The sequence below is a fragment of the Vicugna pacos genome, chromosome 20, assembly GCF_048564905.1.
Source record: "Vicugna pacos chromosome 20, VicPac4, whole genome shotgun sequence".
NCBI classification, from domain to species: domain Eukaryota; kingdom Metazoa; phylum Chordata; class Mammalia; order Artiodactyla; family Camelidae; genus Vicugna; species Vicugna pacos.
The window spans coordinates 13,717,460-13,741,524 of record NC_133006.1 but is presented as its reverse complement, the minus strand read 5'-3'; the positions used below and the strand labels follow the sequence as shown (position 1 = coordinate 13,741,524).

At 38.7% G+C, this 24,065-nt stretch overlaps 1 protein-coding gene across 4 annotated transcripts in view; it reads right to left on the bottom strand.

The window, feature by feature from the left end:
- Positions 1 to 24,065, bottom strand: part of SUPT3H (SPT3 homolog, SAGA and STAGA complex component) — a 382,338-nt gene that overhangs the window by 76,527 nt on the left and 281,746 nt on the right. For all 4 annotated transcript variants that reach the window (XM_072944891.1, XM_072944890.1, XM_072944893.1 and 1 more), the window contains 4 exons: positions 13,285 to 13,360; positions 7,868 to 7,980; positions 6,992 to 7,099; positions 3,303 to 3,470 (listed from right to left, as the gene is read on the bottom strand). In XM_072944891.1, the coding sequence (XP_072800992.1) occupies positions 3,303 to 3,470; positions 6,992 to 7,099; positions 7,868 to 7,980; positions 13,285 to 13,360 (465 nt within the window). The remainder of the gene's footprint in view (positions 1 to 3,302; positions 3,471 to 6,991; positions 7,100 to 7,867; positions 7,981 to 13,284; positions 13,361 to 24,065) is intronic.

The window sequence follows — 24,065 nt, the reverse complement described above, 5'->3', positions numbered from 1 at the left end:
TTACAAAATTAATGTTCAAAAATCAGTTGCATTTCTTTACACTAACGATAAATCAACAGAAAAAGAAAGTAAAGAAACAATCCCCTTTAAAATAGCACCCAAAGTAATAAAATATCTGGGAATAAATCTAACCAAGGAGGCGAAAGAATTATACACAGAAAACTATAAACCATTGATGAAGGAAATTAAAGAAGACTTTAAAAAATGGAAAGATATTCCATGCTCTTGGATTGGAAGAATCAATATTGTTAAAATGGTCACACTGCCCAAGGCAATCTACAGATTTAATGCAATCCCTATCCAGTTACCCAGGACATATTTCACAGAACTAGAACAAATCATAATAAAATTTATATGGAACCATCAAAGACTTAGAATTGCTAAAGCATTACTGAAGAGAAAAAAAGAGGCTGGAGGAATAACTCTCCCAGACTTCAGACAATACTATAGAGCTACAGTCATCAAGACAGCATGGTATTGGTACCAAAACAGACATATAGACCAATGGAACAGAATAGAGAGCCCAGAAATGAACCCACAAACTTTTGGTCAACTCATCTTCGACAAAGGAGGCAGGCATATACAATGGAATAAAGACAGTCTCTTCAGCAAATGGTGTTGGGAAAACTGGACAGCAGCATGTAAAACAATGAAGCTAGAACACACCCTTACACCATATACAAAAATCAACTCAAAATGGATTAAAGACTTAAACATAAGACAAGATACAATAAACCTCCTAGAGGAAAACATAGGCAAAACATTATCTGACATACATTTCAAAAATTTTCTCCTAGAAGAAATAAAAGCAAGAATAAACAAATGGGACCTAATGAAACTTACAAGCTTCTGCAGAGCAAAGGAAACCAGAAATAAAACAAGAAGAAAACCTATGGAATGGGAGAAAATTTTTGCAAGTGAAACCGACAAAGGCTTGATCTCCAAAATATATAAGCAGCTCATACGACTCAATAAGAAAAAAATTAACAACCCAATCCAAAAATGGGCAGAAGACCTAAACAAGCAACTCTCCAAGGAAGACATACAAATGATCAAAAAGCACATGAAAAAATGTTCAATATCACTAATTATCAGAGAAATGCAAATCAAAACTACAATGAGGTATCACCTCACACCAGTCAGAATGGCCGTCATTCAAAAATCCAAAAATGACAAATGCTGGAGAGGCTGTGGAGAAAGGGGAACCCTCCTACACTGCTGGTGGGAATGCAGTTTGGTGCAGCCACTATGGAAAACAGTGTGGAGATTCCTCAAAAGACTAGGAATAGACTTACCATATGACCCAGGAATCCCACTCCTGGGCTTATATCCAGAAGGAAATCTACTTCAGGATGACACCTGCACCCCAATGTTCATAGCAGCACTATTTACAATAGCCAAAACATGGAAACAACCTAAATGTCCATCAACAGGTGACTGGATAAAGAAAATGTGGTATATTTATACAATGGAATACTACTCAGCCATAAAAACCGACAACATAACGCCATTTGCAGCAACATGGATGATCCTAGAGAATGTCATTCTAAGTGAAGTAAGCCAGAAAGAGAAAGAAAAATACCATATGAGATCGCTCATATGTGGAATCTAAAAAACAAAAACAAACAAAAACAAAGCATAAATACAGGACAGAAATAGACTCATGGACAGAGAATACAGACTTGTGGTTACCGGGGGGGGGGGGTAGAGGGTGGGAAGGGATAGACTGGGATTTCAAAATTGTAGAATAGATAAACAAGATTACACTGTATAGCACAGGGAAATATACACAAAATGTTATGATAAATCACAGAGAAAAAAATGTGACAATGAGTGTGTATATGTCCATGAATGACTGAAAAATTGTGCTGAACACTGGAATTTGACACAACACTGTAAAATGATTATGAATCAATAAAAAATGTAAAAAAAAAAAAAAAAGAAGTCCAAAACTTCCGCTCATCAAAATACACCATTAACACAATGAATAGGTAAAGCCACAAACTGAGGGAAAATATGTGAAAAACATATATTTGACATAGGATTGTTACACAGGATATAAAAAGAACTGCTACAAACTGGTAACAAGACAGCCCTTCCTCAAAAATATTGCAAAAAATATTTGAAGAGACTCCTCCTTAAAGAAGATACATGAATGGCCAATCAGCACACGAAAAAATGCTCAGAGTTACCAGTCATCAGGGAAACAGAAACTCAAGCTGTGGTGAATTATTATTAAATATCCATTAGAACAGTTCAAAGTAAAACCACCACCACCCCTAAACGCTGATGAGCATGTGAATCTCATTGCTGGTGGGAAGTATAAAACGATACAACTATTTTGGAGACAATTCGTGCAGTTTCTTTAAAAACTGAACATATAACTATGCTAAGACCCAGTCATCCCACTCCTAGCTATTCACCTAAGAGAAATGAAAGCATTTGTCCATAAAGATCTGTATAATAGTGCTCAGAACAGGTTTATTTGTACTATCTCAAAACCTGGAAACAGCCTAGCTGTTCACCAAAAGAAGGAAAAAAATGGATAAACTCATCAAGCAACTTACTCAGCGATAAAGAAGAATAAATTACACTTACACTGAAAAACGTAAATTTCAAAAAAAAAAATATCCTGAGTGAAAGAAACTTCACACAAAAGAGTATACATATTACATTCTCTTTATATAAAGTTCTAGAACAGGAAAAACTAGTCTATGATGGAAAAATCAGAACAGTGGTTGCCCTTCTGAAGACAGTGGCAGGACTGATTGCAGGAGGCATGAAGGAACCTTCTGATCTGATGGGGATTTTTTTTTAATCTTGAGAAGAGATTAGAAAACAACATTTATACATTTGTCAAAATTCCTGAGAGTGGTCCACTGTGTATAAATTTTACCTTAAAAGAAGAAAAGAATCATAGATGAATTATACACAATGAAGCGTTTAGCATGAAATGCACTGATGTCTGCAGCTTACTTTTCAACGTATTAAAAAAAAAAAACCAGATGAACTGATGGATGAATAAAAGAACAATCAGATGCATATCTATATAGTAAATGTAAATTGAGTAAATATATAGTTAATGTGGTAAATATAGTAAAATGTTAACTGTGGAACCTACGTGGCAGATATATGGCATGTACTCTACAATTCTTTTAACTTTTCTGTATGTTTGAAAATTTTTATAATAAAATGTTAGAGAAAAACAGAGCACATTTTCCATACCTGTGAAAATGACAAGGCCTCTCCACTCTGTACCAAAAAAAAAAAAAAAAAGGAAGGAAGGGAAAAATATCACTGACCTTTTTCCTTTTCCTTTGCTTGGTCTTAGCTGAGTCTTGCCCGGCACCCCCGTTCCCTAGGGACGCTGACGTGGTTTTCCCCGAGTGCTGTGACCCAGATGACGGAGCTGTTGGTGTGGGAGGAGGTGTGTTCTCAGGAGAGTCTGGGGAGGACTTCATGCAAGACCCCTGTCCAAAGAGATGCGGCTTTGAAATCAAGTGACCAGAACTTCCAGTGACATTCGATTTTGCTTAGTATCTCATGAACCCAACATTTGAAGGTTACAAATATAAAAACACTATTATTATCCTATCCACAGAAATGATACCGCCATCTTGCCCCTCGGGGTCTAAATGCATTAATTAAATAAGGATTCCTCAGATACAGCTTCCAAAATTTCTGATCTTGTCAGATACAGGTATGTTCACTGAGAAATTCTGTCGGCACTGCAGACTCAAAAGGAAGCTCTGAACTTCCCCTCAAACAGGATGCCTTTCCAGATATTATCTGTCAGTGGTGACCAGCCTCCTAGTAACTCAGACCAGTGCTTTGGGGTCAATGCAGATGGATCTGTAGCTCCTCCAACCCCTAGTTCCCTCCGTCCTTCAGAATATCCCTCACATCTGTCTGGTTTCCCTGGCTATGACTGCAAGTCTGTTCTCTCTTCCTGTGGAAGCACTTCAAATATTTGAAGACTGTTTTATTTCACGGCCTCCTTTCTTATCTATAAGTCAAACACCTCAAGTTCTTCCCACCACTACTGTGAGACATGCTCTCAGGGTCCTTCACTCCTGATTACTCTCCTTTAGACATCCTCCACGCGTCAATGTCCACCCCACAGGATGGTGCCTAAACACTGAAACAAAACCAAAAAAGTTTCCTTTTCAGTAACATCACAATATTGGCTCCTAAGAAATTTAACGGCAAATACAAGTCTCTGAGTCTTTTTCACATACAGTATCGTTAATCCACCTCTTCCTCATCCTATCAGCTGCACTAACCCTACCACCTACTGGCCTACGATTCTGTCACACATTTAAAAAATTATGCTCAATTTTGTAAAATGTTTTGCTGAAATTCAGATATTGGTTTCAAGAGTATTCGTTTGATCTGCTTGCCTAGAAACATCAAAGAAGGAGGAATAAAACGAATGTGGCACGAGTTGTTCTTAGGAAAAATAAGGTAACTCCCAGAGCTCATTGCTTCTGTTGCATAAACCGTATGTTAGGAAAAAATATGGAAAATTAACTTAAATTAATATTGAACTTGATAATCTGAGAAACCTAAGCTTAACCTTAATCAGCTCAGTTCCATATATGGTTAGTGTTCAAGGATGACAATCATTAAAACAGAATGCGCTGTGAATTAGCTCCATGCCTTGGGTTTCCAATTCTAATCTATGGTACATAGCACCTCCATTTGGACCTTCTTAAAATATCCTTTTGAACTCATCACCCTTTAGCCAAGAAACTTTCAACTCTTCCTTAATAACTCTAGGTGTCCTAAGGCCTTTATTTTCTAACCACATTTCCTACTGTTCCTTCTCAATGAATCCTCTGCTTGAATATTTTCATCAGTTTATTTTTTCCCTGTACAGGTACACTCATGCTGCCTCTGAGGCCTGGAGTGTTTCCCGCACTTCTGCCATCTCACTGACGTCCTAGTGCCTCCCTTCAGCACCCAGTTTCCTTCCTGAGGTCTTCTTTGTGATTAGGGAGTTGTTTTTATCTCTGAACTTTTTGTCTATGCCATTCATTTGGAAACTAGTATATGCAATCTTAAATTGTCTGTTGGTTTGCTTGTTCATTTACTTCCTTGTTTGTTTTACAGAATATTCTATCTCCTGGAACACAGATTTTATCAGTCTCGAGTCCCCGTTGGTACTTGATTCGGTAAAGTCCTTAAAAGCAGGCCCTTGATATTGGTTGCTGATTTGCAATGTGGATAAGTAAGATTCCCACTTTCGAGTGGCGATTCCTTTTGTGTTGTGGCAGGTAACAAAGGGCAGGAGGACTTCCAGTCCCTCTGAATGTCCATTCTGACCTCCATGTACATTGGAGGAGGGGGATGTCCAGTAGGCCAGGGAAAATGTCAGGCTTGTAGTAACACACTAAGCCAGGATGCTAAGTATGGGAGCTCATGCCCCCACCTCCCAGAGAGCCCAGGAAATTCAGCACACATAGGGCATTTTTGGTAACTGCTGGGGAGCTGGGAACAGCTGCTGTGGTGGCTGAGCAGTTGCCCAGGGCAGCGTGGCCACCCTGGAGAGCCAAAAAGTGGGGGGAAATAGTTTTCCTAGCCATGCAAGCAATCCCTTGGATTCTAAGGGAAAACTAGGCTTGTTATGTTCACTGTAAATTTCTTCAATTAGAAATGTTACAACAAATTTGTCTGATGTTAATGAAAAGCATACTTAGAGTCACAAAGTGAACATGTACCAAAGACAGTTTAAAGAGTGTTCTTTGACATCATAATTTGGGTTTGTAACATAAAGAAAACAAATAGTGTTTAATCAACTGGGTAAGCTTTAGGGACTTTTAAAGTAAGTTCACTGATAATGATGTATGACCTTTGCCAAGAAAAAAATGGATTTTTAATGGACACAAACATTTTAATTCCAACTTTAATTCTAAGCCAATTCTGGTTCTACAAGGGGCATAAGAAAAGTCAAACTTTTGGCTTGTAGTAAGATATAGCCATATATCTTTACATACTTTCTAAGTATCCTAGAGCAGAGATACTTAAATTTGGGGCTCTTAGGATTTGTAGATCCCTCACCACAGAATGGTTTCAGAGGGTCTCTGAACACTCTGAAATTATATACAAAATTTGCTACCGTATTTATGGAGAAAGGGTTTACAGTTTTCATCAGATTCTCAAAGGGGCTTAGCCGTTTTTAGGTTACGTTTCATCCGACTTGATCCAGAGCTCACTTCATTATTCATGTGGATATTAACCTAACCTCCTTGCTGCCTTCTCTATGGTTACTAGATTGAATTATATGAAACTGATGTTTCTGCTAGTGAAAAAAAAAGGTCAAATATTGGCATATTCATTCAATAGAGGATTTTACATTTCTGGGTTTTAGGCACATGTTGCTTACAGAGAGTATTTTTTTATACCAAAAATGGTACACGGTTATCACACAAAGCCATAAAGTTGGCAAGAAGACTTTCTGGTCCCCATCGGTGGGGATCCCAGCAACATACACTGAGTCAGAAAGGATGTTACCTTCACATGACAGGGCCAACTGGAACATGGAGGGTAAATGGAGCCACGCCTCCTTAGGGCATGTTCAGAGATGGATCAATAACTAGAGAGTAAAATTAGCAATAAATGCCAGAAATTATTACTACCTGAATAATAATAATCATCTTTTCTTTGAAGCAAAAAGAAATATATAACTTTTTTCAATGTTATCCTATTACCTAAGCCAGTTGTTCATCTCCCAAGGAAATGAGAGAGGCTCTTTCCCTGAAGGGCCAGAAGGGCTAAATAAGGCAAGGAGGTGAAGACATCACCACACTAAGTGGCCTGTTAGGGCCTGGTACATAGCAGATATTTGTTTGAATGCTGAATGTATCAAGATTCTTTGACTGAAAGCTATACATTTCTGTATCATCTTTCTCTTAGAACTACTAATGTAAATATGAGACATGAGAAAAAAAATCAATGGATGTGTCAAAGACATAATTTTTTTAATACTTACCTCAGCAGAGTTGTGATACTGAATGAAGGTTGCAGAAATGGCATGGCTGAAGGGGTCTCCTGCCTTGGTCACCATGTCCTGCCTCACGAGAAGTGCCAGATCCACCAACTAGAAGGTCAGAGAAATGAAAACAAAGTCACAAGCTGGAAATGATCACCAGTGTCACTGAAATGGCGGAACTAAAAGTAATATATCCCAAATGTTACTGATAGTCCTGCCTGCCTAAAAATACGTGCTGTGGACATGAGCTTGTGCTTTATTGGCTGGTAAGTGGATCTACCGTGAACAGAAATGATAGATTCTGACCTTCTAGGGAATGGTTTTCAAAGTTTATAATCAGTAGGGAGCATTTAAAATACAGATTTCTGGGTTCCAAGCTCCTAGATTCTAATTCAGTGGGTCTGCTTCTTGGGTGTAGCCTAGAAATTTACATTTTAAACAAGAACCAAGGAGATGCTGGTGTGTGTAGCTGAAGAACCATGCTTTGAGAGACTGTTGGAGGGCAGTGATTCCAGACTTGGATCCTGGGAAGCACTCAGCAGATTTTACGAAAGATATTTTTCAAAGCTCAAAAATAATCTCTAAATGAGAGCTGTGTATTTCAAATTCAATGTGGAGGAAAAGCTGGCAAGGGGCCCATTTCTGGTTTGGCTAAAGTTGCAAGAGAGAGTCCTTTTCACCCTCACACACATCAGAGCTGAGGATGCGAATAAACATAATTGAAGTAAATTTCAGAAAAGGATGAGATTATCACAGGAGAAGACTCATGGCTGTTCTCACTCCTGGCAGAGCAGCAGACAGAGAAGGACTGACCGTGGAAAGGGACAAGAAGACAGCAGCTGTGTATGGCCTGACATGACAGACTCGAATTCTTACCTGTGCCACCGTCTCGTACGCTAAATATGCTAAAATCTCCATCGCGACAACATTGGGCTTTATCTCCATACTGCTGCAGTCCAACCAGTCTCGAAATTTGGAGGCTTTTTTGGCTAGCCGTTAAAAAAGAGTAGAGGAAATTCAGTTTTAGGAGTGTTTTACTACTGCATGTTACTAACACAAAAGAAAAAATACATCTTTTGAAAATTGCATATGAAAATCAGTGCATACGAAAAAAATGCAATGTTTTTGAAGTTTTATTACTGCCTTGGTGTTCTCGGACCAAGAAATGCCTGATACATCTGCATCCTGTATTTAGTACCTATGCCATGGAACACAGTATAGTCAACCACTTAATGTTTAGCACTTTTCACACTGTGTCAAAATAAGTTATCACTGGCCACAGGATATGTTATAGCAATAGTCAGAAGAATTATTTGCTTGATGGAACTTTAATTTATTCTCGTAGAAAGAAAATTCTGCAAGAAAGAACCTGTGATGAATAAAGGAACGTACAGAAACTGTATTTCTAATCACTTTCAAATGTATTGAGTACTAGAACCGGCTCAAGGTTGTGAATTTAGAATTAAATGGAATAAACTGATATCTGGGCTGAGCTAAGCCTGTGGCTACATTTTCCTGATTACAAAGATTTACAAATTCTTAAGCCCGACTCTCAAAATCATCCAGACTGATTCCAACCTGCCTTTATATTCTTCCCTGTGAAAACGTCACCCGGCCTTAAGTAGAATCCTCTCTGTGTTCACCCCTGCTCCTTTCCCTCCCCATCACCCTGCTTCATTCATATGAACCCTGCCCAGACAAGCCAAAGGTGTACTTCCCCACTCTAGCCATTTACTGAACACTTACATCATCAGAGATCTTTCATGTCTGCTTATAATCTCTCAAGCCACATTAGAAGTTTTTTGTGAGCCAATACCATGTGTCACATCTTTCTGCATACCTAACAGTACTAAGCACACATGGAATCTTCCATTCAGTTGCCACAGTGCTAAGCGGAGTCTGACTCGACATAGGGCCTTCATTAGATATCACTAAACTTAACTAGTAACATAGAGGGAAAAGATTGATAGAGAAGATTTTATCATATCTATAACATAATAATCTTAAAAAAAATCCGCTGATTATTCTTTTGATTAATCGGGACCCACTGGTCTACAAAATACTATGATGTTTTGATCCTTATAGATACAGACTTCATGAATTCCACATACAGAAGAGTTTTCTTTGAAATAAATCACTGAAGACATTAAGTCCTGCTATCGAAGTACTTATCCGAAGCTGTCAACTGTGGCAGAATTATGATAATCCCCCTTAAAGTTATCTCCCTAAAGGAACCAATCTTCTAAATTCTCTCTGACATGCAACATTCCATCCACCCAGTACGCTGCAAGAGCTCACAGACACTTGTTTAACATCTGTGGAATACTCTTAAGTCACAGGTAACAGGCAGCAATTTGGTGAGATCAATAAAATGTAACTTATTCCCGTCTCCCTTTGACAGGTAACAACACGGAAACAGATACTTTGTGATTATGCTCTAAACATGTTATTTGTAAAGCGAGGGAAAGGACAGTTCTTAGTATTCTGTCTGATCCGTCCACCTAAGCAACAGAATTGGTAGCGTCTTCCGTAGATTTTTAGCTAAGAAGGCAGAGGTGAGGGCCATGTGTCCACCATGGCATCCCAGCACCCAAAACAGTGCCTGGCATTAGCAGACTGACAACAAACATTTCTAGAAGAAATGAATGAATGAATGAATGAACTAATGAACAAACAAAAGATATTTCTTTAATAAAAGAGTAAGGTCCAAACTTTTCTATACATCAAAGAAGATGAATAGAGGTCCCATCAAACCACTTGGGTGACTGCTATTCCTGCCACAGGTGAAGATCTGCTGAGCTAACCCCCTCCCTGTCACCTGCTTCAGAGATGGACCTTCCAGGATAACACTGGTTCCACCAAAAGAGGCTCAGATACCCTTAGTCATGGCAGCCTGTTTTCATCAAGAGGTGAGGGGGAATCAAACTGAATGAGTTCCTTTTCCTTCAGCCAGTGTCTCAGGAGAAAGGGTATTCCTGGGAATTGATCAACAATTTAAATAGAACCTTGATCAAAGGTCAAAAGTTCTAGGAGTCTCAGTTTTCTGACACTACCTGGGTTTTTAGCCCACGCTGGAAATAAAACAAATTTATGTAATAATTTTACATGGAAATTTAAGGTTAGTTGAATCTCATATACTTTCTTTCTCACCAGTGATCACTGGCAAAATTCAAATTTCTCTCAATATTCCATGCTGTCATCCCTGCACACTAGTTCATTATTTCTACCACACCCCTTCTCACCAGCCTTTCCGTTCCTGATCCTTCCCTCAGGGCCCTCTGTGATGACCATTCCACTCCCAAGAAAGTTGTCTGCAACTTCTGTCTCTTCACAATCACTGTTCTTTGGGTTAACTGAAAATAGCCTTCCTCAGAGGGTGTGATTTTCCCTGGAAACTTTTATAGCAGAGATTCCTTCTTTCTTTCCTTTTATTATATATTGATCAGTTACTGACTGCTAGCCTGTTCATTTCCCCATCTACCCGAGGGCCAGGGGCAGTGTCTTTATTCTCCTCCCTCCTCCCACGGGGAAAACACAATGCAAGTAGACGGTGGATTTCTAACCAACAACAGAGGCTATGAGACAACACAGTCATGTTTTAACCAATAACTATTAGTCTACAGTTTCCTACTTAACTATCATTTAAGTATGAGGGCAAAATAAGGCTATTGTTTATGAGTGCTTTAAGCACTTACAGAGTCCTAGGAAAAACAAAATTAGGCCAAGAAGAAAAGTTCAGATCAGGCATACCTTGGAGATATTGTGGGTTTGGTTCCAGACCACCATAATAAATCAAATATTGCAATAAAGCAAGTCACACAAATTTTTTGGTTTCCCAATGCATATAAAAGCTATGTTTACACTATACTGTGCTCTATTAAGTGTAAAATAACATTATGTCTAAAAGATGGACATAGCTTAATTAAAAATAGTCCTCTATGAAAAATGGCACCAAAAGACTTGCTTGGCACAGGGTTGCCACTAACCTTCAATTTGTAAAAATCAGAAAACCTGTGAAGCACAATAAAGCAAAGCCCAATAAAATGAGGTCTGCCTGTATTTACCAGCTTTAAACAATCTAAGTCAGGGATGTACTTTAGAAAAATTAGGGATAGCAACTAAGATAAGAACAATATAATATATAATATATAAACTGGTTGAGGAAAAAAGGACTGAAGAAAACCTAATCAACCCAGAGAAAAGGAGGAACAGCAAATAAAAAAGCACAGTAAATTCAACACACAAACTAAGACAGTGTATGTAAACCCAAACGTATAAGTAATTAAATACATATACATTAAACTCATCAATTAAAATACAAAGAGACTCTCCGACTGACTAAATAGAAAATTTAGATATTCTGTTTAAAAAATCCACATATAAAACAGAACGTTGAAAGGAAAGGACTGGGAAAAGATTTACCAAATTGTAAGTAAATTAAAACTTTGTGAATCAGTATCAGATTTTTAAAAGACTTTAAGGGAGATGACTATCTGACTTATATACACAAGAAAACAAAATATGGGTGAATCTGATCAGTGTCCCAGTTCTACAACTTACCTGCAGCCTATAAAGTTACAGACTTGCTGTTTTAAAAGGCACCAGGGGTCTCAACTGGGGAGAGCTATGATCAAACATTTAAGAACTCACATACGGCTGGATCACAATTCCTATGTCCTGGTAATCTATGAGGAAAGGAGGGGAAAGAGCCTAACACTGCCCACTGTGGGTATGAGTTCTGAATTCGCCCATCCCCTTGGATTAAGGACCCCCAATGACAGCATTGTGGCATATAAAACAGATTGTCTCACTAAGGTTTGATGATGAAGCATCAATGGGCATCGTGTAAGGAAATATTTTTAAATGCCCAAATCCCTCTTCTTTAAGGAAAAAAAGTTAAGCACAATATACTCTTTATCCTGCAGTTATTTTATACAGAAATGGGAAGTATTACTTTTTAATCTATAATAGTTTATTATTGAGTTATGAATAAAAAAAGTGAGTTATGAAATATCAGATTTTTCAAACAAAAGGTGTATTAGGACATTTCAATGACTATGTTTTAGTGTGAAATAGCACTTCTGTTCCTTTAAGTAAATTAAGTTTAAAATATGATTTTAAGAAATAGTTCAATAGCACTAAATGTTACTTTATAAAGTGGAGATTTATACTTATAAAAGACTTGTATGCCATTTTTAAACCTAAAAATTACAATACAAAAACCTCTCATTTGCTGAAATTGCCATGATCTGAAGTGTCATTTACTTAATGCTTCACAGATGTATGATGCCAAATTGTTAGTCAGACTGCAAAGTATATTTAGTTCGGAAAAAAAATCTTCCAAAACATGTTTTCCTATATTTTACTGACATTTACATGGGGCACTATTTGAAATGTGTCATTTATTTGCACTTTATGATCCATAAATGAAGCTTTCAGTGTCTTTTCCCAAATCAAATGCGTTGTTATTGTGACCACAGAATAGCTTTTCGTTTAAAGACACCATTGTGTTTCTAGTCCCCCAGCCCAGGGTCATGTGCTACTTTGTCATGGTTTTAACTGGACTTTGCATCACACTTACTCTTTGACCTTTACCCCAGGACTCTTAGTCATCACAGAACTGTTGCTGTAAGGAGGTTCTGCTACGCAATCTGGCCCCGTATTTCTCACGAGCCTTTACGCACTTTGAGGGAGGCAGTGTGCAGTGATGGAACAGAACTAATTTTACCACTGGGCACAAGAGCACAGGCTGATGAAATTGGCAACCACGGAGCTCATACCACAGCAGGAGGTTACAGACAAAAATGGAAGAGACTGTTGATCTGATCTTCTGTGGTAATATGGATATGCATAAATAAATGGGAAGTTTGGTATTTATTAGTATTAGGGGCTTTTAAATGTCATGACTGTACGACTAGAGTCCATTATGGGTCAAGTACAATCAGCAGTACTAGTGTAAAGATGACTAAGAAACGGGAAAACAAATTTAAATGGGAATATTAAGAAAAATGGAATTTTTCTGACTAGAAGTAATCTGAATAATTGACATGGCCCTCTGTGTATTTCCAGCACCCCTTAAAACCTCTTAATACTATTAATTGCAAAACAGTAGAGAGGGATAAAATTTTTTATGGGTTCCCTACAACGCAGAGGCTATTTCTATAACAGTTATAACCAGGCATATATGTATTAAATTCACCAATTTCTAAGGAACAGAGATTGTGTCATACTTGAGTGTACATAACACATAATCTCCTAAACATATAATGAAGCAAAGTTAAATGCTTACTTACAGAAACTTAATTGTCGACTTTCACAGAATTCTGCATACTGAGCTGAATCCATAATTCGAGTTTGTCTTTCGGCTCTCTAATAGATAAAAATAAAAAGACACACAAAAGGTTTTAAAGCAAGTGGACTATTACGTTTTCACAGCTAAAACTCAGAACTGAAGTTCCACTTCCTTTCCTTACTCTAGGGGAACAGCTGAGTACCCCATAAATACCATGATACATGAAATTATGATAAGTCACAGCAGTTTTGAAGCTTGTTTCTCTGGGAAATGAGGTAAAAAAATCATTTTCACTCCTCTGTTATTTTTATTATAGCGAAAGAAAAAAACTAAAGGGCCTCAATTCTTACATTGCGCACTTCTAAATTTTATAAATCTTGTCATCCTTTTAAAGAAAAAGCAAACCGTGAGAAGGTAACAAATCAAACAGAAAATCTGTTATTAACTATCACTGCCCATCTGCCTTAAAGCTGGGAGTTTTCAGCGTTAAAATAGGAGTCAACAAATGGAATCCATATATTTCTCTCAGAACATGAGGCCAGAGCTAACAAATCCATACTTTCAATTGCAAAGAAAATAAAGAAAAAGGTAAACACAACACAAATCCTTTGATCTGAGTCCAGGTATGATTCACAGTTCGGTATAGTTTCATTCGTGGGTTTTCTGATTCAGTACAGCAGATGTTTGCTGCTTCACTGTCCCACAAGAGGTAGGATAATTATAATTCACCCATAGTTTGGTGGGAAAGAATATGACCGCTTCCGCTTCCTTGGCAAGGGAAGCGTTTTGAAATGAGACAGGCTGGTACTTCTTGGAATGAGTTTCTGGCCAGTAAAGGAAAAAAAATTCCCTGAGATTTAAAATTTTTTTCTGCTTTGGAAGGACTTTTAGCGAGTTTTCTTTATCACAGTTGATGGAGTGCATACGTACCACTTCTAATGTCTGCAGATATATATATTTTTAAACTAAAATGATTATTTTTCATTTTGCCTGATTTGGGTGAGTGGACAACTTAATTCCAATGATATATCAGTTGATGGAATGAATAATGGTACACTAGCTACAGCTCAATACAGAAACGACAGATGGGGTGGGAGTTAAGGCAAAATTTACTAACTACTGCAGTTCCTTCTACGACCACTGGCTTTTTGCCCCCTTCCTCTCTTCCTCTCCTCCTTCCCTTCTTTCCTTCCTAATCTCCCCCATGCATACTCACAAACACGCATGTGCACTGACACAAACCCAGGCTCCTCTTGTTTATTTATCCTCTAGCTTCAAGCATCCTTCTTGAACATCTACAAATAAATATTACACACACATGTGCATGTACATGTATGTGTACGGGTATCCTGTTGTGTGTGAATCTGAAACATCGAGTCCCTTAAGGGTATATATTACTGGATAAATTTTTACATACTTTAAAATATTTTTTGATATACGAATGCATGATTTAGCTTTGTCCTTCTTTTTAATGATTCAACGAATGTTTGCTAATGAGAAATAGGAAGGGATAATTTATGTGTTTTGAGCATAACAAATCAGTTACTAATGTGTTTATTTAAAAAACCTCTAAAACCAGTATCTTTAATGTATGTTATGTATTACATACGTATGTCTGTATGTCAGTCTGTGTCTGACTGTAGCAGGAACCTCTCCAGTTTGGACTTCCAGCTCCTAGGATATATCTGACACATGATAAATGAGCAATAAAACATTGGTGAAACAAACAAATGCTACCATTTTGGTCACGATGTGGGCAAATGACTATAATGCAGCCACCAGTCCCTGATTATCCAGGCGCCAAACACACGCTAGACAGAAAGCTGGCAGATGACGATGGAAAAAGAAAGTTCCCAACGGGATTCTTAACACTAACTTTGCTTCCAAAAGTTGGACATTCAAGATTTGGCCTCTGTATACATGCTGAGATAGCTGATATACCTGCAGTAAGTATTTCTGGAAATGAAAGTTAGGAAAACTGATCCTAAGAAGTTAAGGTTGCCAGAGTTGCCAACATTAATTTAAGTGAGGTGTTTAACTAGTTGGACACTTCTGAACTGCAAAGCCTACCATCTCACTACATTTCAAAGACACGAGAGGACTTTAAGTGACGAGAACTTAGCTTTATTCCGTTTAGACACCCTCTTCGGTGTCTGTTCTCTTTTCTTCATTAAGCATCTTAGTCTGATGTTAATTCCTCTGCACAGTAACCTTTGATCTCAGGAGCCCCACAAAGCCACTAGGGCACACACAGGAATCATCCAAGTGCCTAGCACGCAGCAAGCACTCCATGCAAAGCAGCTGACTCCACAGCAAAGCTTTACAGGCAGTACAAAATCATGGCCTACCAGAGCTCGACAGTAGCTTAAAGCTCCTCTTCTTCAATCTCCCTCACTTTAAAGATAAGGAAATCAAGGTTCAGAGAGAAATGATTTGCCAAAGGTGACAAGTTAGAACTGAAGACCAGAGCTCTCAGTCCCCTGAGCCAGCCTATTTCATTTAAAAGGTTGTCCTCCACCTAGAGTAATGTTTTACTCCAACATTTTTTTCTGGGATCCCCTAAATTCTATACATTATCTTACTGAAATGTATCATGAAGCCACCATAATTAACACACCCAAACTGTTCATGAGAAAATGAAATTAGCGAGGCCCTGGACTGGCAAAGAAGGCAGATCCTGGAATAATCCAGAGCGTGTACACAGCCACGCATGTGACAGTGTATAGGGTGGCTGCGAACACGTCCCAGGTGCGCAGGGACACTGAGTCCCCTCAACCGCTGGGTATCACACAAGGCTGTGGCAGCAGAACCCCAGGCCCGTATCTGGTGACGAGATGCCTTGTGCATTTCCCTTGGTGTGGCATAAAAATATGATTTTCTATGTGTGCTTGACATGAAAAAGGTTGGGAAGACTCCTACTAACACCCTCGAATCCACACCACCTGGCACAGGGCACGTACGCTACTCAGCTCGGTCAAGTGAGCGCAACCAGAAGTCAGAGACACTACCTGGGACCTGAGGACGATGAAGACGATTCAGACACTCCTCATGCTAAGTTTTGTTTACCTCTCTCTCTTCCCTAGGAATTGTTTCAAGTGACGGAAAGGGGACAAATTCAGCCTTATAAAAGGGTCCCCAGTAACTTGGCATCCTGTTGTATCACCCCTTAGTCTTACGCTATTACCTTAAATACCAGGAAAGGCAGGGAGTATCCAGCCTTCTTGGACTATTTGCTGTTCAAGGACAGCAACTACGTTTTGCTTCTATAAACTCAATGTTGGCCTCTGCTCAGCTTAGATTTACCTGGGCCTCAGTAAACATGTGCTGGTTGGCTGAGTGACTGGGCAGATGGATGGGTGGATTAAGGCAAAAGAAATGTATACAAATCCTTGTTGGCTGATCTAAAATTAGGAACTGTAATATCTGTAATCAAACTGTACAAATTCCAGAGAAGGTAGGCAGTTTTTTAAGCCAGAGACCCATAAAAAACAAGACCCTGGCCAATGGTGAACTAAGGTTGGCTCTTATTTCCTGTGTGGTCCTAACTCTACTTTTCCTTCTGGCTCTCTTCAGATCACCCACTGTAATCCACACTAACGTGCACGCTGGCAGTCCTCTTCTATTCCTGGAACTTTAAGAAATCTCTGGGAAGAGGCACAACGGAGAAAAATCATAAACCTAATAAAAGAGCATGACCAGAATAACAACGACAGACCAGCACAATAATCTTTAAGATAAACAGTTTTAGTAAGAGCCTTTCTTTTCATCCACGTAACGGAAATAAGATGCCTGGAAAAAAAAAAAAGGTAAATAGTTTTTATAGCTCCATCTTACAAGCTGAGCACACTGAGATTTAGGGAAGTAAAAAAAAAATTAAAGCACATAGTTAATACAGAGGCAAAGCTAAAGTAAAACTTGGGTCCTGAAGGACCTACTCTGAGGCACATCACTGAATAATCGCAACCACAGCTTTTATTCATCCTGAACATTCTCAAATGACACATGCCCCCCTGATCCCGGGCAGCCACATGAATGTAAGATCATCTCTGGACACTCATGCTCTTGTATCTGCAAGTCCAGTTCGTCTTCTGCTTCATCTGTCACTTCTGCCCACTCCTGGTTTTCTTTAGTGTCGGCAGTGTTCTTGAAAACTCCTAAAAATATGCTACATACTCGGGAGGCTTTCTTGAAACTGAACCTTGCTAGGACCACAATATAGTGAAGTATCACCAGGTAGGGGCATACATGGATAAATTACTTTAGAAAGAATTATTCCTAAAATTTTCCAAATATCCAAAATATTTTAAAATTTAACAGAAATAGCTTTAAAAAAAAGGTAAAAGAGAACAATTATGTTCATAGTCATTCATCTCACTACCAAGGTTACAGCTCTTGGTTACAGCTCTTTCTGGTTATTGTAAAACTGAAGGTAGATTTCCATGCCAGATGAACTCATTTTCTGGGTCCTACCTTAAAGAAAACAGAGGAGGAAATATCCCTACAGATGCAGTATTTCGTAAAATCTGTTTGTTTAATGAACACAAAAGACTCTCAGTATATGCTAGCTAATTTAAATTTTCAGTGAGAAGTATTTTTTTTCCCCCTTTCCGGTTAATGTGAAATTGCTTGTCTTTGAAAAATACTTTCAGCAGTGACAATCAGCATTTGCCCCTGCCTCTATCAGTCTGAGGTATGAGGTTGGATTATCTCTGCAGTGTGCAGTTTTAAATTCTCTGCGTGCTTTCACTGGCACGTGTGTGAAAGTTCTAGAAGCTGTGTGCCAGCCTGACTCTTGGTGGCCTCTCAAGACACATGACTGTTGTCTTTTCTTCAACAACAAAGAATCACAGAACATAACTTTTAAACCAAGGTGAAAGTTTATCTGCTTTGACTTCCACCTGGGATTAAAAAAAAAAATTCTTATTTTGATTATACTTAGAAGTCTTACAGCCGAAATGCAAAGTCCTTTCTGCATGGAAAAGGCTAAATGCCGATGGTAATCTACCAAATACCTTACATTAGACAGCAAGTGGTTGCTGAACTCGAAAACTTCATATAGAGGGGTTGCCACGGCCTCCCTGACAGTACGTGAGTTACGGAATGTTTAAGCGTGTTCCTGTGCGCTGTGGTCCCCTGCAGTAGGTTACCAACAGACCAGTAAACACCACAGAATGCTGAAGAATCGTAGGAACCACACCCCCAAGTCACTGTAGACCAGGAAGCTGAGGTCCAGAAAGGTTATAGGGTTTATCGGACTGTTACAGAGGCAACCCAGTACCCAGGCATGTACTGGTTCTACTCGTGAGATTAGGTGTAATTTACTAGATCCTCCTACCCAAGAGTTAAGTGAGTCTCCTTCAAAACATCTGGCAGATTCCCCTGCCTTTAACGCTCACTGCAACGCTCAACATTCGGGGCCCGAAGTACTGCAACACGTTTTTGCTGGCTCCTTCCAAACATTCTAACTCTCCCAACCCATCTGGGTTCGATTACTTTAAATGAAAACATAGAAAAAACCTTGGCACATAGGTCTTTTACTCAGGTCACCCTTTGTCACATCCGCCATGCTTTGCTGTTCCCTGCCCCTCCCTCATGAGTGCACTGGCTATCTCCTCTCCCATCCACGTGGTAACTTAACTCCTTCCCTTTCAGCATTGGTACCACCTCCTCTAGGAAGTCCTCCCTGAAGATTCCAGGTCACATTGATTTCACATTGATTTCTCTCTTTTGAAACATATTTGTTCTTCTAGACAGCATTATACTCCACACTTTTCTATGTGTACTACTTCTGTCTCCTCTCAAAGATTACAGCAGTGAGAATGTATTAACCAAAGAAAAGCAAGTTGAGAATTAGAATGCTTATGTTTAACATTTACGTTTAAACACAGAAGCGTGCATGTGCACATGCATATACGTGTGCAAACATCTAGAAGTATATGCCTTATACTTTTGATAGTATCAACCTCTGGGGTCAGCATTATGGGGAACTTTTACTTTTTCAGTTACATATTTCAGTAATTTGAAATTTTTTAAGTGAATGATAATCAGAAAAGAAAAGATTTTTGAAAGTAAGGCAATCTTGCTTGATTTACAGAAGGTCATTAAATAAATGTCCATACACACAAAAATAATCAAAGTGGTTATGTAAGAGGGAGAAAAATCACAGAGAGACAGCATAGGCTTATGTCCTCAAGGGAGATAAGGCGAGAGCGAGACAGAGAAAGGAGAATGTTACTGCAATATTTAGGAAGCTAACCCAGAATTCTGAGTGATATAATCTTAAAATTAAGTCATTTGACTCAGAATTTTCTCTGAATTATACACCTGAATAATAATACAATATATTTCCTAGTCTAAAAATAAAGGTTTCCACTGGTATTAATTTGTTCCCCCAGAGTGATTTTTATAATCCACCAATTTTATGTGTCCAAGGTATTCAGAATGTATTATAGTAATCATATGCAGTTTCCTAAAGAAATAGCTACAGACTCTAGAACAGTCAAGGGATTTAAAAGGAATTTTGTGCTAAAAATAAGTGAGTAATTCTTAGCAAGTACAAAGCATCAGTGATTGAGAAATACACAAAAGGATATTTGTGATATGAGTTCATAATAGAGTTGTTTCAAAATATTGGATTTTTTTTGGTCTATACTCTATGAGTCTAAATATATTAGCTAATGTTAATATAGGAGTTTTTTTCTTTTTTATACGTTTTAAATTGTCAAAAATGAGCACGACTTGTTATATAAGGAAAATATAGTTGTTATTAAAACCAAAACAGTGCATTTAAAATCGGTTTAATGCCTGCTTCAAATTTTTTAAATCTGAATTTATTAAGCTAATGGTGGGGAAAATTATACACAATAAAAAATTCCTGTCCCGGAATAAAATCTGTGCAAAGAAAAGTATCGCTTTTTTTTTCCCCCAGTAACCTAGTACCATACAACCTAATCCGATGTTTAGTTGTAAGCCCTCATGTAGTATTAGTACTAATTTTTACCAGTGTTTTCCTGAAATTATAAACATGCTCTGTAATAACTAAGTTGGCAAATAATATAAAAAGCTATGTGAATTTCCGCCCAAACTAGTTCTTTAAAGCAAAGAAGAATGGCCTCTTTTCTATTTTCCTGATTGAGGGTGCTGTAACCCTTTTCTGTGGTTTCTATTTGGCTGTACATCCGCATACAGTATGTGCATACTGGATATGTGAGCTCTTTAGGTATTCTGAGTAACACTGCTAGAAATTCTCATAGGTTTATATAATATTCAGACGAGTCGATATGACTTTACAGTCTAGTAAATATACAAGGATATAGTTAAATATTTTGGTCATTTAGGGTAAAACTTGCAACTGGAAAATATATATATAAAGCAACTATTGACCAAAATTTACTTCATACTTTCTTTTTAACCCTGAGTTAGAAAGCTGTAGACCTTTCCATTTTGATTTAGTCAAGATCACATTCTCAAGCAGCCCAACATGCACACCAAACCGAGGCTGGCCTCACTTACGCGGTGGGAAAGCCTGGCAAACACAAGGTGAAATCCTGCGACTCGGGCAGCCTGTCAGTGCAGCACGGCCCTCGCCGTCCTCTCCCAGGATAAACGGGACGCTGCACAGAACAAGGGAGAGCCCTGCCTGGAATCTCCTTTTGCTGCTACTTATGTGATACATCTGAGTGTTTTAATAAGGAGTTTTTTAAACATGTGAAAATAAAAATTTTATCTTAGCTTAATTCATCAATTAATTCCCCCTAAGCAAGTTCCATGAGCCCTACCTTTAAAACACACCTGGATTAAACCACTTTTCACCACCTTCCATTTTCTGCTACTACTCTGGTCCAAGCCGCCATCATCATCACCATCATTTCTCCCTGCATCATTGAATAATCTCCCAAAGGGTCTTCCTGCTTCCACTCTTCCTCTTCCCCTACCCTTGCCCCTGACTGTCTATTCACTGCACAATGGCCAGAGTGATGTTTTAGAAGATGCAAATCAAATCATGCTATTAAATGATCAAAACTTCCCATAGCTTCTCATCTCACATAGAATAAAAGCCAAAACCCTGAGAATGGCCTATAAATCCCCAGATAACCTGGTTCCCTGTTCCCTCTCTGATCTCCCCTCCTGCCACAACCCTTCTCACTTATTCCACTCCAGCCACACTGGCCTATCCTGAAGTTTCTTGAAAATGCTAAGTACATTCTCACCCCAGAGCCTTTGCATCTGCTATATTCTGTCCCGAATGCCCTAACTGTACATCACTGTCTGGCTTGCTCCTTCACTTCCTGCAGGTCTCTGTCCAAAAGTCACCATAGGAAAGAAGCTGTTTATGACCACTTTACAGAAAGCAGCAGCTCCCCAGGTCACTCTCTACCCATTACCCTGCGTCATTTGTCTTCATAGCTCTTACTGCCATCTGCCACAATGATATTATATAATTATTCATTTATTGTCTCTTCCTCCCCAACTAGAATGTAAGTTCCCTGTTGGCAGAGACTACATCTATTTTATTCACTGCTAAACCCCCAAAGCTTCTGCAGAGCTTGACACATAGTAGTGTTTCATAAATATTGGTGGAATGAACCCATATATACTTCTTCCTACATTCTCTTCATAGAAAAGTTAATACCCTTAAGGCAGGGTTTCTCGGTCTTGGCACTACTGACATTTGGGGCTGAAGAGTGCTTCGTTGGGGTCTGCCCTGGGCACCGTAGGAGGCTTACTGGCATCCCTGACCTCTACTCACTAAATGCCTTTGGCACCTGCCCATTACTCTGTGGGCTATGAAAACCGAAAATGTCTCCAAACGTGGCCAAGTGTTCTCTTGGGGGCAAAACCACACCCAGTTGAGAGCCACTAGTTGAAGGGGAAGGGGACTAACGGCGGTTCACTCATTACTATATGTGGGTGCCACACTTGGTCCTTTCATTATCTCTTTTAATTCTCAATGGGCAGATATGATTCCTATTTTTAAAGTGAAGATGCTACGGCTTACACGCGTCAGGCAACTTGTCTAATTTTGCTGAGCAAGCAAGGCGCGCTGCCTTCTGAAGCCAGGTCTGTCTTACTACAAAGTCTGCGCTCTTCTCACCATGAGCCTCATGGATGACACCGCTAATGCAGAAGTGACACAGGTCAGGCATGCAGCCCTAGAGCCCTCCTATTTTCCTTCTCCTCTGCCAGGTGTTTCTCAATGAAACACCAGAAATTGCAGGGCAGAACTTGAAAACCACTGTGCTTTCCTACACTGCCTGTCCTTCAAGGAGCAAGCACGTGCCTCCATATCTCGTTTCAAAACAGAGACCACTTCACACATGGGACTCACAGGACGACCGCAACACTGAAGGAACATCGAATCCCCAACTCATCAGAGTGACCTTTAAAAAATGTAATCATGTGTCATTTCCATCAAATCCCTGCTTGGTGCTGACATCATGGTCTGTTGCAAAAGTGACGGGCTTATCCACAGAGCATGTATGAAAGAGCACTTGTCAAACAGACACCGGAACCAATGCTCCTCCTTCTAAACCTCCTGAGCCAACACACCCGGACCTGCTCTTACCTCGCATATGAATCCCACTCCCATCCCAACGCTACACTCTTGCTGCCGGAAATGCTGAGAAGTAGCAGAGAAAACTGGCTCAGTGATAAATTAAATAACCAGCTTACAGTCTCCACCTCCTATAATTTATGGTGATGGTTTCAATCACCCAGTTTATAAAATAATTTAAAAACTGCACTTCACATAGTAAACCTTAAGTATTCTAATTAAGATGGTATTCCAGTAAGATAGTAAAATTTTTCATTTAGGAATTTTCAATAGAAGGAATATACTGCTGTAAACAAACTCTGAAATAAAAGGGGGGTATAGAAAAACATGTTAAGCAATAAATTTGAATCACACATGCTTTAAAAATTCAAAAACAAGAAAGACGAATAATAAAGATGAACTATTACATGATGAACCAGTGAAGAAACGAAGTCACCAGTCTAGGAGAAATTCCCAAGGGAATATGTTGTAGAAGAAAAATAGGCTTTTATAACTGGACACCATCTGAGTTAAGATGAGAAGCAAAACAAACCAAATTACATTGTTTATTCCCCTAAAGAGAATGCTCTTAATCATTTTAGAGCTGACATTTCTTTGCCCATAATTGGCTGAGCTGTCTTCATGAGTCAGAAATGAGCAAGTTCACAACAGAAACCTGCCACACACTGATCTGGCTGAAAGCATGAGTTAACACAAAACAAAAAGAAGAAAGGGACTTCCTGAGTCTGCCAAGATTTAATCAATGAAAAAAAAAACCACACACACACAGAAACAGACTTGACCAGCTATGACTATAATGAGAACACAATAGCAATCATCACTATCCAAGTTGCTTTTGTTTCCAATGTAATAAATAAAAGTTCCCAAATTATTAACAGGAATAAGCAGAAATGTCTACACATTCAAAAAATTAATGCCTATTTTCAATTCTTATCTTTTAAAAAAACTCTGCCTAACTAATTAAAAAATAAACAAAAACAGGACTCATCTTTGAAATAACTGTGGGTTCACAATCTTGGAAGGATAGTCCTGTAGGGACTTATCTCCCAAAGAAGCCTGGCGTGTACTTAGATTCAGTATTTCAAGCAGCCTGAATACTATGACCTCCTCTTGGGCTTCAAAGAATGCAGAACAGCAAAATCCCCTGGAATCATAAATGTAAAACCTATAATTATGGTTATTTAACAAAATGGTTTCTATTAAGATATTTGATGATGAAATTCCCATCC